Source organism: Crocodylus siamensis, chromosome 2 (assembly GCF_052110815.1).
Source record: "Crocodylus siamensis isolate JL-2025a chromosome 2, ASM5211081v1, whole genome shotgun sequence".
Taxonomy (NCBI): domain Eukaryota; kingdom Metazoa; phylum Chordata; order Crocodylia; family Crocodylidae; genus Crocodylus; species Crocodylus siamensis.
The window spans coordinates 230,488,920-230,502,649 of record NC_143396.1 but is presented as its reverse complement, the minus strand read 5'-3'; the positions used below and the strand labels follow the sequence as shown (position 1 = coordinate 230,502,649).

General features: G+C 42.3%; 1 protein-coding gene across 1 annotated transcript in view; it reads right to left on the bottom strand.

The window, feature by feature from the left end:
• Nucleotides 1-316: 316 nt before the first annotated feature.
• LOC149871844 (cytosolic phospholipase A2 epsilon-like) overlaps nt 317-13,730 on the bottom strand; it is a 77,001-nt gene continuing 63,587 nt past the window's right edge. Inside the window, exons 18-21 of the mRNA XM_090033357.1 lie at nt 6,969-7,160; nt 6,322-6,491; nt 1,609-1,795; nt 317-701 (exon numbers count right to left, since the gene is read on the bottom strand). Coding sequence (XP_089889483.1) covers nt 505-701; nt 1,609-1,795; nt 6,322-6,491; nt 6,969-7,160 — 746 coding nt within the window. The 3' untranslated portion in view covers nt 317-504. The remainder of the gene's footprint in view (nt 702-1,608; nt 1,796-6,321; nt 6,492-6,968; nt 7,161-13,730) is intronic.

The following is a 13,730-nucleotide window of genomic DNA, read 5'->3' as shown; positions in this document are numbered from 1 at the left end:
TGATGTTTAGGGATAATGTAGACTTTAGAACTTGTTAATAAGGATGCCGGTGAGCCAACAAATCAAACTGCTAAGTACAACAATAAAAAAGGCAAGAGACAGATAATCCAGTCTGAAATAAGAGACTCTCCCTCATGTCCACAATCATGAAATGGGGCCAGTACAATAGATTACCTTAAAAACAGACAGACTTTATTTTAAGAATTGCTCTTGTTGATAAAAAGCAAATCAAAATTATTGAAAATTAAAAAAATTATTGGAAGACTTTCTTGTTTCTTGTGTGCATTTAGATATAGTGTTTCTGATGTTCCTTTTGTTTGGTTGAAACTGTAAAACCTTGGTTGTTGCGGATTATAGTGAACTCTTGGTTATTTGAACAGTCATATAATTAAGACGAAGGATCTACTGAGGTCTTGTGAAATACTGTAAATACTGTTGGCAAACCATTCTAAAGCTTTGATCTCACTAAATAGCATAAGACAAAAAATATCATGCAGGAGGCAACTATTCCTTCTCCTGTTTCCTCCGTTCCACAGCTGCACGTAAGGCCTGAACAATCAAGTTTTCATTATTCAGGATATTGTAGTCAGTTAGTTTCACCAGATTGTCAAAACTCTCCTCACTGAATGAGACCTCCCTCGTACGGAAAGTGGAGACATCAATTTTGCCCTCTTCCATCTCTGTGGGAGTACGTTCCACACCTACAGGGAAAAAAAGTGCGGTAAGTTTCACCAGAAAGATATTACAGTAGTCTGGGGCTTTCATCAATCAATTAGGCAATGATAGCCCAGAGAGGCAGACTTTTCTCTAGTGAGATAGTGTTAATTGCCATAGGCATGTACAAGTATCTCTAGCAAAATCTAATTCTTCAGTCTCCAGAACCTGCGAAAACAAGGTGTCTGGTACAGTCACAAGGTAGAAGAATGTTCATCACTTAACAGAAGTGTTATTTTGTATACCAGGCCTTGGACTAACATCATGCATCTATTTCTCAAGCCAAAAAAGGAAGATGCCTTAATGGTGGTTAGCGAGTAAAAAAATGAGTACTGAGAAAGGGAGGAATTAAGAAAAGTGGCAGGCCCCAAATTTACTGTAATAGATCAAATAATGGCTAGTTACTAAAAGCTCAATCATATGGAAAGGAAAAATGATCAGCCATCTGTGAGGAAGCAGTTTACATTGCAATCAAAGCTCTCCAATTCCTCAAAAGCCAAATCTGTGATGCTGACCTTTTAATGTGTGAACAAAGAAGGGCACACCAAATGAATAACTGTATGATTCTGAGCCCTTTGCTTTAGCAATAAAATATTTCTCACATCCTCCATTTAAGATATTTACATTTTTAATTGCAGTAATTTACATATGCAGATCAAAAGATTTTAGCACATTTTGGAGAGAGAAGTAAATGTCTCATCTTGAATGGGCCCTTTGCTCTATAATAGCTGAGCGGTATTGACGTAGAGGGAAAATGATGCCTTTTATCAATGAAGAGGGTTATTTTATTAAAAAGGGAAGGAGGATATGAGAGAGAGCCAGCAGATGTGAAGCAGACAGGGCAAACTGGTCAAGATGCATTTTTATTAAAGTTACTAACTGCTGATAACTTACCAGGAGCTTTGTAGTTTTTGTAGGTGTCATTTACTAATGGGAAAAAAAGGACTATAGGGGCTCTTGGATTCTCAGCATCTTCAAACACATAGCACTCCTTTAGGGTTTTTTTGTCTTCCTCAGTCATCCTGATTTTAGGGAATGGGATTCCTTGCTCTGTTGTATATTTCCCCACCTGCTCCAAAGGCTGAATCATCACAGAACAAAAAATCAAAACTCAAAGAAGAGGGAAAAATAATCATCACAAAATTAATGCTATATATCTAGGGTTTTGCAGTGGGTTTGCTATAGGAACACATGAAGTTTTAGTCATCAGTGATATAATTTCTGGATTCATGGCCAACAGATGGCTTCTTCATGAAGACACTGTGATACAAGATGGCTGCAGCTTATCAGTCCCTGCCAGGAAGCAGGAGAAGCCACAGTACGATGTTAACCCTTTTCACAGCTGCTCTCAAATTAGCACCAGGTTTTGGCAAGTTTTATCTCATAACATGGGTATAGGAGATCTATTGTACTGTGATAGGTTGCAGTAGTATACATTGCAGATACAGCTGAAAAGTATGGGTGCCTGTCCATGAGCGTAGAGGCTGCTCCAACCTGCTGTAATTACAGCACGTCAGAGCAAACTCAATTAATTGAGCAAGCTTTAGTTCAAGTGCCCCCACCACCATTTTCAAGCATGGGGATGCTGATACATGAGATGCTACAGCACTTTAATTAGATCAGCTTTTGGAGCTACTCTAATCAAAGCACTCCCCTCCTCCCCCCCACCAGAGCACATGTAAAAAGTGCCCTATAGTATTAATTTTAACATACTAGTAAGAGAATTCCATAAGCAGATTTTAAAAGGCGGCAAGAGAGAGAAAAGCAGGAGGTATCTATCTAAGGTATTTATCTGGCATCCATCAATGTAGAGCACCTCAAAGTCTTCACTTGATTTGTCTTCATAAGACCCCTGTGGTAGAAGTCAATGCTGTTATACCCATTTTCATAGATGGGGAATGGAGGTACAGGCTGTTTAAATTATTTCCCAAACATTACATACGAAGTACATGGTAGAGCAGGGACCTTAACTAGGTCTCTGAAGTCCTGGGCTAGAGCCTTAAATCACTAGATAATTCATCATCAGCATTACTTATAACACACCAAATTGATTACTAAGAGACTTCATAGAAAGTTGAATCCAAAGGTAATGAATTATCCCGTAGGCCACAGAACCCCATGCAATCAAACCACAAATAATTTAATCAACAAAGAAGGCATAGCTAAGAAAGTACTTATGTTGTGCTGTAGTGCTCATGTTGAATCCTGTAGCCACTAGAACTGGCCAAAAAGTGTTTCCTATAAGCAACCCTGAACAAAAAAGTCATTTGAATTTTTTGGTAAAATATATTCCGTCTCCTTATACTAAGCTTCAAATTGATTCAACACAAAAATTTTGTTTTGAACTGACATTTCAAAATGTTTTCAGTTACATTTAAAATGTTAGATATCTCATCTCCAAAATACAAAAGACAGACATTTTAAGTCCAAAATAATTTTGAACTGATATTTTGATATAAAATTCTGTTTTTATAGGTTAAATCATAAAGCAAAAGTAATATATGTTGAAATGAAATATTAAATGGTGTTACATTTCAAAATGTTTATTTGAAAAGAATTTTTCCCTGATATTTCATGCAGGAAATTCCAAATACATAAATAAATAAAAATAAAAAATCCCATTTCTATAAAATGTTCCAGTTAAAACAAACCTTACTTTTCATCAGAAAAGCTTTCTGCACATAAAATTGCAATGAGCCCTCATAACTACTTGTTCTTGTTCTGTTCCTGGCAATTACTTTTCTTAAGTTTATTAAAAATGACTGAAGAATACTGAAAATGTCTTGATACAATATCATAAGAAAATGTGTTTGAATAGTATAGATTCAAACTGGGCCATTTTTATAAATTCATATAATTTCTTACATAATGAAGGTTTAAAAATCTCTGAATTAATTGCTGTTTCAAGCCTAAAGATGATATGATGCTTATGCATAATCCTTAAAGAGATTTAGAGTTGGGGCACACCTAGCAGACTATGTCCCTGGGGTGTAATCAGAGAAGAGATACCAATTATGTGATTTTTACTATGAGTAAGACAGGGGTGGCAACTGGGGAGGGTAGGAGAGAGAGAACAGGGAGCAGCAATCAGAACATCAGATGGGATAGGGAGCCCAGGACAGCAAGCAGAAAGCTGAGCAGCAGATCAAGCAAGGGAAGAGATCAGAGCAGCACCTGGGGAAGGAGCAGGCTCAGTTTTTGGGACACCTGCCAAAAAGGTTGGACCCCACTGGTCTTAGACACTCAAAACTATCAAAAATTAGGTGGTTGTGTGTATGTGCAGTGGCACAAATTTAGGAATTTGGAGACCAATGGCTACTTAGGAGCTGAGGGAATTCAGTAAGTTCAGGGTGAGGCAGAGGGTCTAAGGATCTAAATTATGGATTTATGGCCCTTAAATGTCTAGATGACTCTACAAATTGAGCCCTCTGAACAAGTCACCCTCCTAACCCACTCTTTGATTAGTTAAATAGTATAAGTTCCTATCTTACTATGGAATATGTTTCCCAATGCTTTAATGGCTCTTCTGACTCTTCTGGAAATCCTCCTCTGATCTTCCAATATCCTTCTTGAAGTATGGAGATCAGAACTGAATAGGGTTCCAGGAACATGGGCATTAGTGCCAAATACAAAAGTAACATTGCGATGTGACTAATGTGTGAGCAGGAGGAATCAGGGGCAGTCTGCAGAGCTGTGCTGGCTATTCATTTGGACTACAACTTCCAGAAACCTCCAGGGGCTGGGTGGCAACAGGAGAAAAGAAAAGGGAAGCTTGAGGCTGGGGTAAGGAGAAGACAGAGTAATGTGCATGAGGAACCCAGTCAGCTCTACAGAGAGAAAGGAGTACACAGTGGAGCTGGAGATCTCACCAGCTAGGTCAGCTAGGACTGTGGACTGAAGGAGCTAGACACATATTTGGAGACAGTTGCAGGCTACTGTCTGAGTGCTCTAGGGTCTCAAGGTTTGTTTGAAGACACTTCTAGAGGTCTGGGGGGAAATTAAGGTAGTGAGTATATGTTACCACAGTGTTGATGTTTCTTTACCTTTTACCTGTTCCCTCCTTTTGGCCCGTTGGCTTGTGACTCTAATCCCTATGATTTTCTATATAAAAGTGAGAACTCCCCCTTGCTTCTTGTGCCAGTTTCTGGGACTGCAGCGTTGGCACAATATAACATCTTTCCCTCTACCCTGAATTTCCCTGTTTATACATTGCTAAGAATCATATTATTTCTTTTAACTGAAGCATCACACAGGGAGTTCAAGCTCTGCTGATTACCCACCAGGATCTAGGAGTGCTTTCCTCAGTCATATTTCCCAGGATAGCAACCCCATCCTCTCAGTATGGCCTATATCCTATGTACATGATCTTACACTTGGCTAAACTGAAAAACATACTGTAGCTTTTCCTCAGTTTATCAAGCAACCAGATCAGTGTCTTATTTTATTAATTTACTACTCCCCCATCTTTGTCACCTGCAAACTGTATCAGTTATGGTTTTGTTTCCTTTTGCCGTGTTGACAGAGCAAAACCCCAACTACAGTGGAGACCCTTCTTGAAACCCACATGAGACTTGATGTTTAATTTGCGTGTAGTTACATTTTGATTTTTAAAGCTATTTAACGTATGCCAAATATATCTATTTAATGTATGATTTTGTTCTAGTTTCTTAATCAAAATTTCAAATGGCACCAAGTCAAATACTTCACAGAAATCTAAGCGCAGTACATCAGACTCTTTGCTATATCAACTAAATTTATCATCTCATCAAGATGTAAAGGTGGTTTGATAAGATCTATTTACTAAGAATCCATGTTTATTGATAGTAAGCATATTTCTCTGTTTTAAATTCCCTTTTAAATCAATTACTCTGTCAGCTGTTTCATAATTTTGACCAGGAAGAAATCAGACTGATAGGTTTGTATTTTCCCAGATTATTCCATATGTACTCTTAAAATATTAACATAACACTAGCTTTCTTCAGGGCTCTGGAAGTTCTTCATGTATTCTGAAATATATTGAATATCAATATCAGAACTCCAAAGAGATCCTCAGCAAGTTCTTTTAAAATTCCAGGCTTGATCATTTTAAAATCTCTAACTTTCTCTTAAGAAAGTTCTTAGCTACATTTAGAATAGAAATTATTTCATCATCACTAGTATGATAAAAGTATACTATCTGGATTTTTCCTAAATGCAGAACAGAAATATGTATTGATCACTTCTGCCTCTTTTTACTATAACTGACAATTATACCACGTCCATCGTTGCTAGATTTCATTTTATTCCTAAAATACCTTCATTGTGTATGTTGCAAACTGTACTGACCATAGATTTCTTCTTGTCAGATGATCCATTGTCAGTTTGAAGAATTTTAATAAAGACTAAGAAACACAGATAGCTTAATTAAATAAAAATTGTAGGTCACCATTGCTGAAACAAGGAATCATGCTGCTGAAAATAAGACTCATGTTCATTTTTCTGGTATCAGTTTCTTCTTCCAATAGTGAGAAGTTAGTTTTTAACTGCTAAATCCTAAAGGGTTAAAGAGAAAAGGCCAAAATAGAAAAAAAAACAAAAAACCCTAAAGGATAATTAGATCACACTCACCAATGTCTGTGATCCTCCATTGTAACTTAAATGCAGGATTACATCCACTTTCCTCTGTGATCTCAGAAGTGGAGGATAACTGTTATTGATGAAAAATCCAGCATCTACCAGTGAAAGTGTATTCTCTGCTGTTTCCATCAGTTTGTTTGGGTAGCAGTCTAATACAGTGTCTGAAATGGAAATATTTCCCATTATAACTACTGCATAAACAATTTGGCTTAATCCCTAATAAAAGGAAAGGATCAAGTAGAAAAAAGGAATTCTGCTCCCACCCCTTTCTTTCCTTCATTTATTGACACCACATTTGTCACTGAGTCTTAACCTAAAGAAATAAATGACATCACAGTTGTTTATATACTTTCCCTTCCTGAACTTCTCACACTGTTTCAGTTTCGAGAGAATTTTCCCCCGTCTTCCCATCTTGGTCCTCCTCCACCCTGAGGCTGTTATGCTTGGCAATATGCAACCTGACCAAAACGAAATCCTCTAAAATCATTCTAGCCCCATACAGTCCAAAATAAGCCTTAAATGATGACATGTGTGAGGGGAGGTAGAAAAAGAAATTAACATCTTCTCTACATCATACAGCTCTCCAAGCCCACATTACCTCAAAATGTGCTACCAAAAATAATGCTTTGTTACTGTACCTTTCCATGTAGAAAATTGTTCATTTGCCAAGTAATCGTTGTCCATCTGGAATCCCCTTAGGAAGTTCGGGTATTCTGCAACTGTTGGGCGCCCAGTTAAGACATCTCGGAGGGTATCAGACAGGGGACCTGCAGAAGTAAACAAACGTGTCTCCAGCTCATGAGGTTTGGTAGATGGAACAGGATCATCTTCTGCAGGAGGGAGAAAGAAACATGAAAATTCTGTTTTAATCTAAATCACTTTTGATTGTTCTCTACAGCAATAAATTAAATAATCAAAATAATCATAGTTTCTAATGATCTGAACTTATTGCCTCCTCCAAAATGTAAATAAGGGTACCTATATGCACTTAAGGCTGGATGACCACAAACTCCAAAATCAAAATAAAATAGTAAACAACCTCACACAAACAGAGCATTAAGATCATCATCAAAGCCTAACATTTCAGAATTTCCCAGAATGCTACCTTGCCACTGATAATTTGCCATACAGGGCAGGAGAGAGCATGTAGAGCCATGGGCCATCTACAAAGGCCACACTGACTTCAGGACTTTTGAGACAATGACTTGGAGATTGCTCAACAAACAACAAATTATAAATAGATAGCGATATTAGGGCTGTGCACAACAGCAATGTTTCGTTTCAACTTCTGTTTCACCATTTTGATGGAACAATGTTTTGTTCTGAGTTTAGTTTCATTTTGAAGCACTGTTCCGCTTCGTTTCATCAAAACTGTTTCACTGTTTCGGCATTTTACCCGTAGGCTATAATGGGGAATCATGAAACTGCCTATAACTTTGCCATTTCTTGTCTGATTTGAATGAATACAGCAGGAAATGTAGCCCCTGCTGTGGCCACAACACCTGTCAAGTTTCAAGGAGATAAGGTGCAGGAGTTTCTGGGAAACTGCACCTCAAACTGTTCAGAGCAAAACTCATGCCACTTGTAACTGTGAAGGCACAGGGGAGTGATAACTGCATGTGTGCTAGCCCCTGCTGAAGGCATGAAGCCTGCCAGATTTCAAAGAGCTAGGTACAAGGGTTTCTGATAAACTGCACCTCAAGCTGCTGACAAGCAAAACTTGTGACGTATGACTTTGTGTGCGTGTTAAGGTGAGCCCTCACTGGCGCTGGGGCCTCTACACAACACAGTAGTGTTCCCCAGTGAGGTCTCCTTCTCTCCTACAGCCTCATCCTGGTCCACCACTTCAAATAACAACAGATAAGTAAGCAGCACAGTAACACTACCAGCATCTCAGGCAGCCGAACTGTCACAGAGCATTTTTTTCCTTTCCTGCAGGAGCTTCTCCAGCAGCCGCCAGAGGACTATCCCTGCCAGCCCCAACCCTGGGGCTTAAATGTGCCCAGGGCCCTGTGTCCATCCAGTCAGCTGACCAGGGACAGGTGCTGGAGGTGTTGGTCTAAGAACATGGCACTGGCAGACAAGGTTCTTTGTCTGGTATCTTTTAGTAGACCAACTGAATAGTTAGAGAAATATATCTTAGCAAGCTTTTGGGTTGAAAAAACTCTCATCAGGTTTAAGGAAGCACCTGCAGTTGGTGCATCTGTGTGCTGTTCCTAGATGGAAGGAATAGTAAAGAAGCCAGAGACTGGAATGCAATGCAGTCAGGAAAGCCAGTCAGTGAAAATGGAAATGGATGCTTCACGGGATGAGGGACAGTCTGGGGCGAGGTGTGAGGAGGGGGATGCAGCAGCATAGGTAAAAGTGGTGAGGTACCTGGGGAGTCAGCTGTCCGGCAGGTTGTAGTGTACAGTGAAGTTCATAGGCTTGTCTGTGAAAAGTGGTTTGTAAATCCAAACAAGGACTGAACCTCACTAACCTCATCTCCAGAAGCCAACTTCCTACACAAAGTGCCCTGATGGAAAATACATAGGAGACACCAAGCAACAACTGTGCACCAAAGTAAGCGCACACCTAAAATGTATCAAAGACAAGAACAGAATACCACCTGTCTCCAATCTCTCAGGCCTAATCCTTAAAGGGAATTTACAAACCACTTTTCACAGACAAGCCTATGAACTGCACTTCATCAACCTCCTAGGTACAGAAACTCATGGACACAATATATGCTGACACATTACAACCTTCTGGACGGTTATGGCACCTCCTACCCACCTCTCACCAGGGAGATCCTCAGTCTTGGCATTTCCTGGGGCTGGCCACCGGCAGTCCCAGCAGGCCTCCCAAACCTGGCAGGGTGCAGTTTTAGTGGTCACGCCCAGGACCAGGGGCCTCCTCCTTCCCCATAACCCCAGCTTATACCTCTAAGTTTGTCCTGGCATGGGAGGCTCAGCAAGAATATGTTCTTCCCGTGCTGGCTGGTGATGCAGTGAGTGCCGCCTCCAGCACTGAGAGTAGGGCATTAAATGTTTTTTTTTTAAAATGAAAAAAGGAAATAGGTGTGGACGAAGTGAGAAGGGTGGCACTCATTCCATCTGTATCTGAAGTTTGGAGAAGCCCAGCAGTGGGTGGTTCACCTTGAGGAACACCAGCTGCTTCACCAAACTAGGATCCAAGGAGGTGCAGTGGGGTATCATTACACCACCAGCAATGCTGAATTTCCTCTCACTTGGAAAACTGGCCAGTGGACAGAACAGGTGTTCCTGGGCAACTGTGGCCAGATCCGGCCACATCTGGCTGTGGCTACTCAGTAGGCCAAGGGGTCACACAGCAGCAGTTCCACATCCTCAGCAAGATAGGCAGCCACCAAGGCCTGAGCGCTACCTGCCTGATGGTGGGGTCTGGTGCCTCTGGACACCACCATGGAAGCCATGCTCTTGGCCCACGTTGGCAGCACCTGTGATGGAGGAGGAGACTGGCTGTTGGATAATGTGCTGGCACGGGATAGTGGATCCGCCTCTTCCACATCCCCTCACCTCTGCCATTCTGCCCCCCTAACTCTCTTCACTAGCACCTCCATCCACTGATTCAGGTTGTGGCTGCTGCATACACTCCCCTTCACTCTTGGGTCACACATGGCAGCTAGCATATTGACTGTACTGGACTGCATTGGATCAAGCCATTTCTTGATGCCCTCCTTCAGCCACCTCACCAGCGCCTGCATGTCTGGTGACAGCAGCTTGCCTCAGCCAGGAAAATTGATCCCCTGGAATTTCTCCCCTTGGTTCTCTAGTTCCCTCACTAGGGAGATCACCTGGCTAAGGAGGCCATTGGCAGCACTGAGAGTCTCAGTGGCCTCAAGGAAGGGCTTGAGGACCACCAGGATCTGGGAGATGGTACCCCACTCAGCTATGTTAAGGGGGCCGCTGATCCCAATCTCCCTGAGCAAGGCCATCTCATGGATGTCCTTCTGTTGCTCCACCAGCCTCTCAACCATCAGGTATTTGGAGTTCCATCAAGTCTCCACATTCTGCTCAATTTTGTGCTCCAGGATGTTCATTTCTGCTTGTTTGTCCCACAGCATCTTGCTTCTCTTGATGCTCTGTTGGAACTAGCCTGCCACCTTCCTGTATTTGAAAATAAGCTTGCAGGTGGTGCTGGCGCCATCACTGGCAGCCCTGACCTACTCCAAGGCGTCCCTGACAATGAGGTGGAACTTGTGTGCCACACAGCAGACGCCAACAAAGTTTGCATCATGGACCTCCTTGACTATAATGGCCCTGTTGTTGGTGACTGAGAACCTGCGGGTGAGTTCGCTCTGCCCAATGAGCCATCCCTGCACCAACAGGTTCATGGCCCCCATGATCTCTGTTGTGGTGTGGGACTCATCCAACACCTCAGCTTGAAAGAGAGCCCACTGATGGCCTGACTGGTTGCACCAGTGCCCTCTGAGGGAGAGGTATGCATGATCTTCACCCTGGCTGATCCACTTGTCTGAGGTGAAGTGTAAAGCCACCCTCGGACCTGCCTCGTGCAGCTTCTGCCAAAAGTATGAATGCCTCATAAAGCATGAAGGTGGTGCATGCGGGCACTTGGTATGATGGGGCCACGAGCACCATGAGCCATCTGAACCCTGGCTGCTTAACTAAGGAGAAGGGCTGGCCATCCACAACAAGCACCTCCCCAGTGCTCTGGGTGATCTCGCTTGCCTCTGTAACGCTCCCCACTTTCTGTCCACCTTTCCACCACTGTTCCAGGGTGGCCTGCCACTGCTTTGTGGGGACAGGGGCTTTGGAGCAAGAGGAGAACTCCCTTTTGGGCATGTTCCCACCAGTGTCAGGCTGGGAAGGAGCAAGGGCATGGGTGTGGTGCCTGTGGAGATGCTTCAGCATCCCTGTAGTGCTCATGTGTTTTGTTCCCTTGCCCCAGCTGGTTTTGGCTCAGCAGCACAGGCAGATAACGTATATGGGATCATCTGCCAGCTACACAGTCAAAATCAGAGCAGTCCTTCCCCGCTCTTCCCCCTCCCTCTCCTTACTTTGTTTCCCTGCAAGCAAGCCCAGCTCGAAATGTTTCAAAACTTTCAAAACATTTTGACTGCCCTTGTTTAATTTCAAAGCTGTTCCAAAGCCCTTCATTTTGTTTCAATTTTGCTGTTTCAAGCTCATAACAAGTCGAAATAACATTGAAATGAAACAGCTGGCAACATTTCACACAGCCCTAATAGATATACACAGATATATATGTGTGTTGAGCATTGAGACTGCTCAACAAGTGTATATATTTGTTGAGCAATCTCCAAGTCATTATATATATAATGTGCTTCCTACCTTCTTGCTCAAGGCAAAGTTTGTCCTGTCTTCCTTTTTCTGACCCTTAGCCTAACAACATACAAGCTACAAAATGGCACCGTTCCGTTTCATCTTGAGTTTTGAGGTTTTGATGGAACAGTGTTTCATTTCAAATTTCTTTCAATTCAAAACTGCTGTTCTGTTTTGTTTCATTGAAACAGTGATACTGTTCTGATATTTCACCCATAGGCTATAATAGGGAAGCTCAAAACAGCCTCTCTCTTCTGGCAGACAGATCGGGGGCCCACAGCCCCAGGAGGGCTGCAGGGACTGTGCCAGTCCTCCCGGGGTTGCAGGCCTCTGATATGCCTGCCAGATGAGGGAGGGAAACCAGATGCTGCCGCTTGGGATCGGGGATCGCTCAGTTCCCCTCCCCAGGGCTCTGATCAGTTGGGCTGGGGAAGGCAACTCATCCCAGCTGGGCTGAGTTCTAGGGCCATGCAAAACAGCACTTCCATTTCGACCAGCATTTCAGCATTTCGATGGAACAGCATTTTGTTTCAAATTTCGTTTTAGTTTGAAACCGCTGTTCCATTTCGTTTCATCAAAACAGTTTTGCTGTTTCAGCGCTGATTCAACTTTTCGCCCATATGCTATAATGGGGAAGCTCAAAACAGGCTATAACTTCTGCCCTGATTTGGATGAACCTTGTGTGAGAGAGTGCTTATGCTAAGCAAGGCCTAGCATTAAAAAAAATGCACTAAAACTCCCAGAATGCTTCAAGGAGGTTGAGGAGTCAGCGATTGACATTCTGGTAATCACTTTCTGACCCTTAGATGAAAATACTGAACTTCTGACCTTTAAACAAATGATAAAAATAGCAGACATGCCGCTTACACTGTTAAGAATAGGAAACTGCATGGCTAAACGGCAATGACGAACCCCCCCCCATATTATGTCAGTTTTGACATTTTAACCCTGCAAAACCCAGCAAAACATATAGATGAATAATGTATTTAGGTATAGAAAATTAACATAAGAAATATAAAGGTCATTAAGAATTAACGTAAGAAGCGTAATGATTATAATACAAAGTGTATCACCTGATATTATAATATAGATAAGTTAACTAAATAACCAATAGAAGTAAGAATTAGAAATGCATATGTATAAGTGTTATCATATATAACTAATAGTAAAGTTATGTTAGATGCCTCGCTTCCACCATGGGGACAGTTTTGTATCTTTTGCCTAAAAAAAGATAAGGGACTCATTTTAAATGAGTTGTTGACCAGTTCTGAGACTACTGAATCAGGCAGCCGCACCTAGCCTCCGGGTTAGAGAGCAAGGGCTTGATTTGGGAACCTCGTGAACCAACAGACCTCCTTTAGTTTATGACTTTGTGAAACAATAAAAGTTTTAAATTGAACAGGTCTGAGCCTGTGCTTAATTCAGTCCTATATAATTCGGCATCGATCTCCCACACCTTGCAGAAATGAAAGCCCCTTATGAGATCAAGAAGCCTGCCAGTTTCAAGAAAATAATTTTAGGGGTTTCAGGGAAATTGCACCTCAAAGTCTTGAAAGCAAAACTCATGTCATGTGTACATGTTAACCCACAGCAGGGTCAAAACTGCAGGCTTGCTAGCCACTGCTGAGACCATAAACCCTTCCAAGTTTCAAGGAGATGGGTGCAGGGGTTTGGGGGAAACTGCACCTAAAGCTGTGGACGAGCAAAACTTGTGGCATGGGTGACACTGTGTGTGTTAAGGTGCTGCAGGGTGAAAGCTACAGGCCTGCTAGCCCTTGCTGAGGCCACAAAGCATGTCAGTTTTCAAGGAGATAGGTACAGGGGCTTCTGGGTTTTGGGGCCCTGCACCTCTGGCTGCTGACAGACAAAACTTGTGTCATGGGTGCTTGTGGGACTGTGTCTGTCTTGGGGCACAGGGAGGTGAAAACTGCAGGCCTGTTAGGCCCTGTGGTGGCCACGAAGCCTGCCAACTGTCAAAGAGATAGGTGCAGGGTGAGTCTGGGTTTTGGGGCCCTGCACCTCTAGCTGCTGACAGGCAAAACTGCAACACAGCTCAGTAACTGACACCAAGGCAGAAAA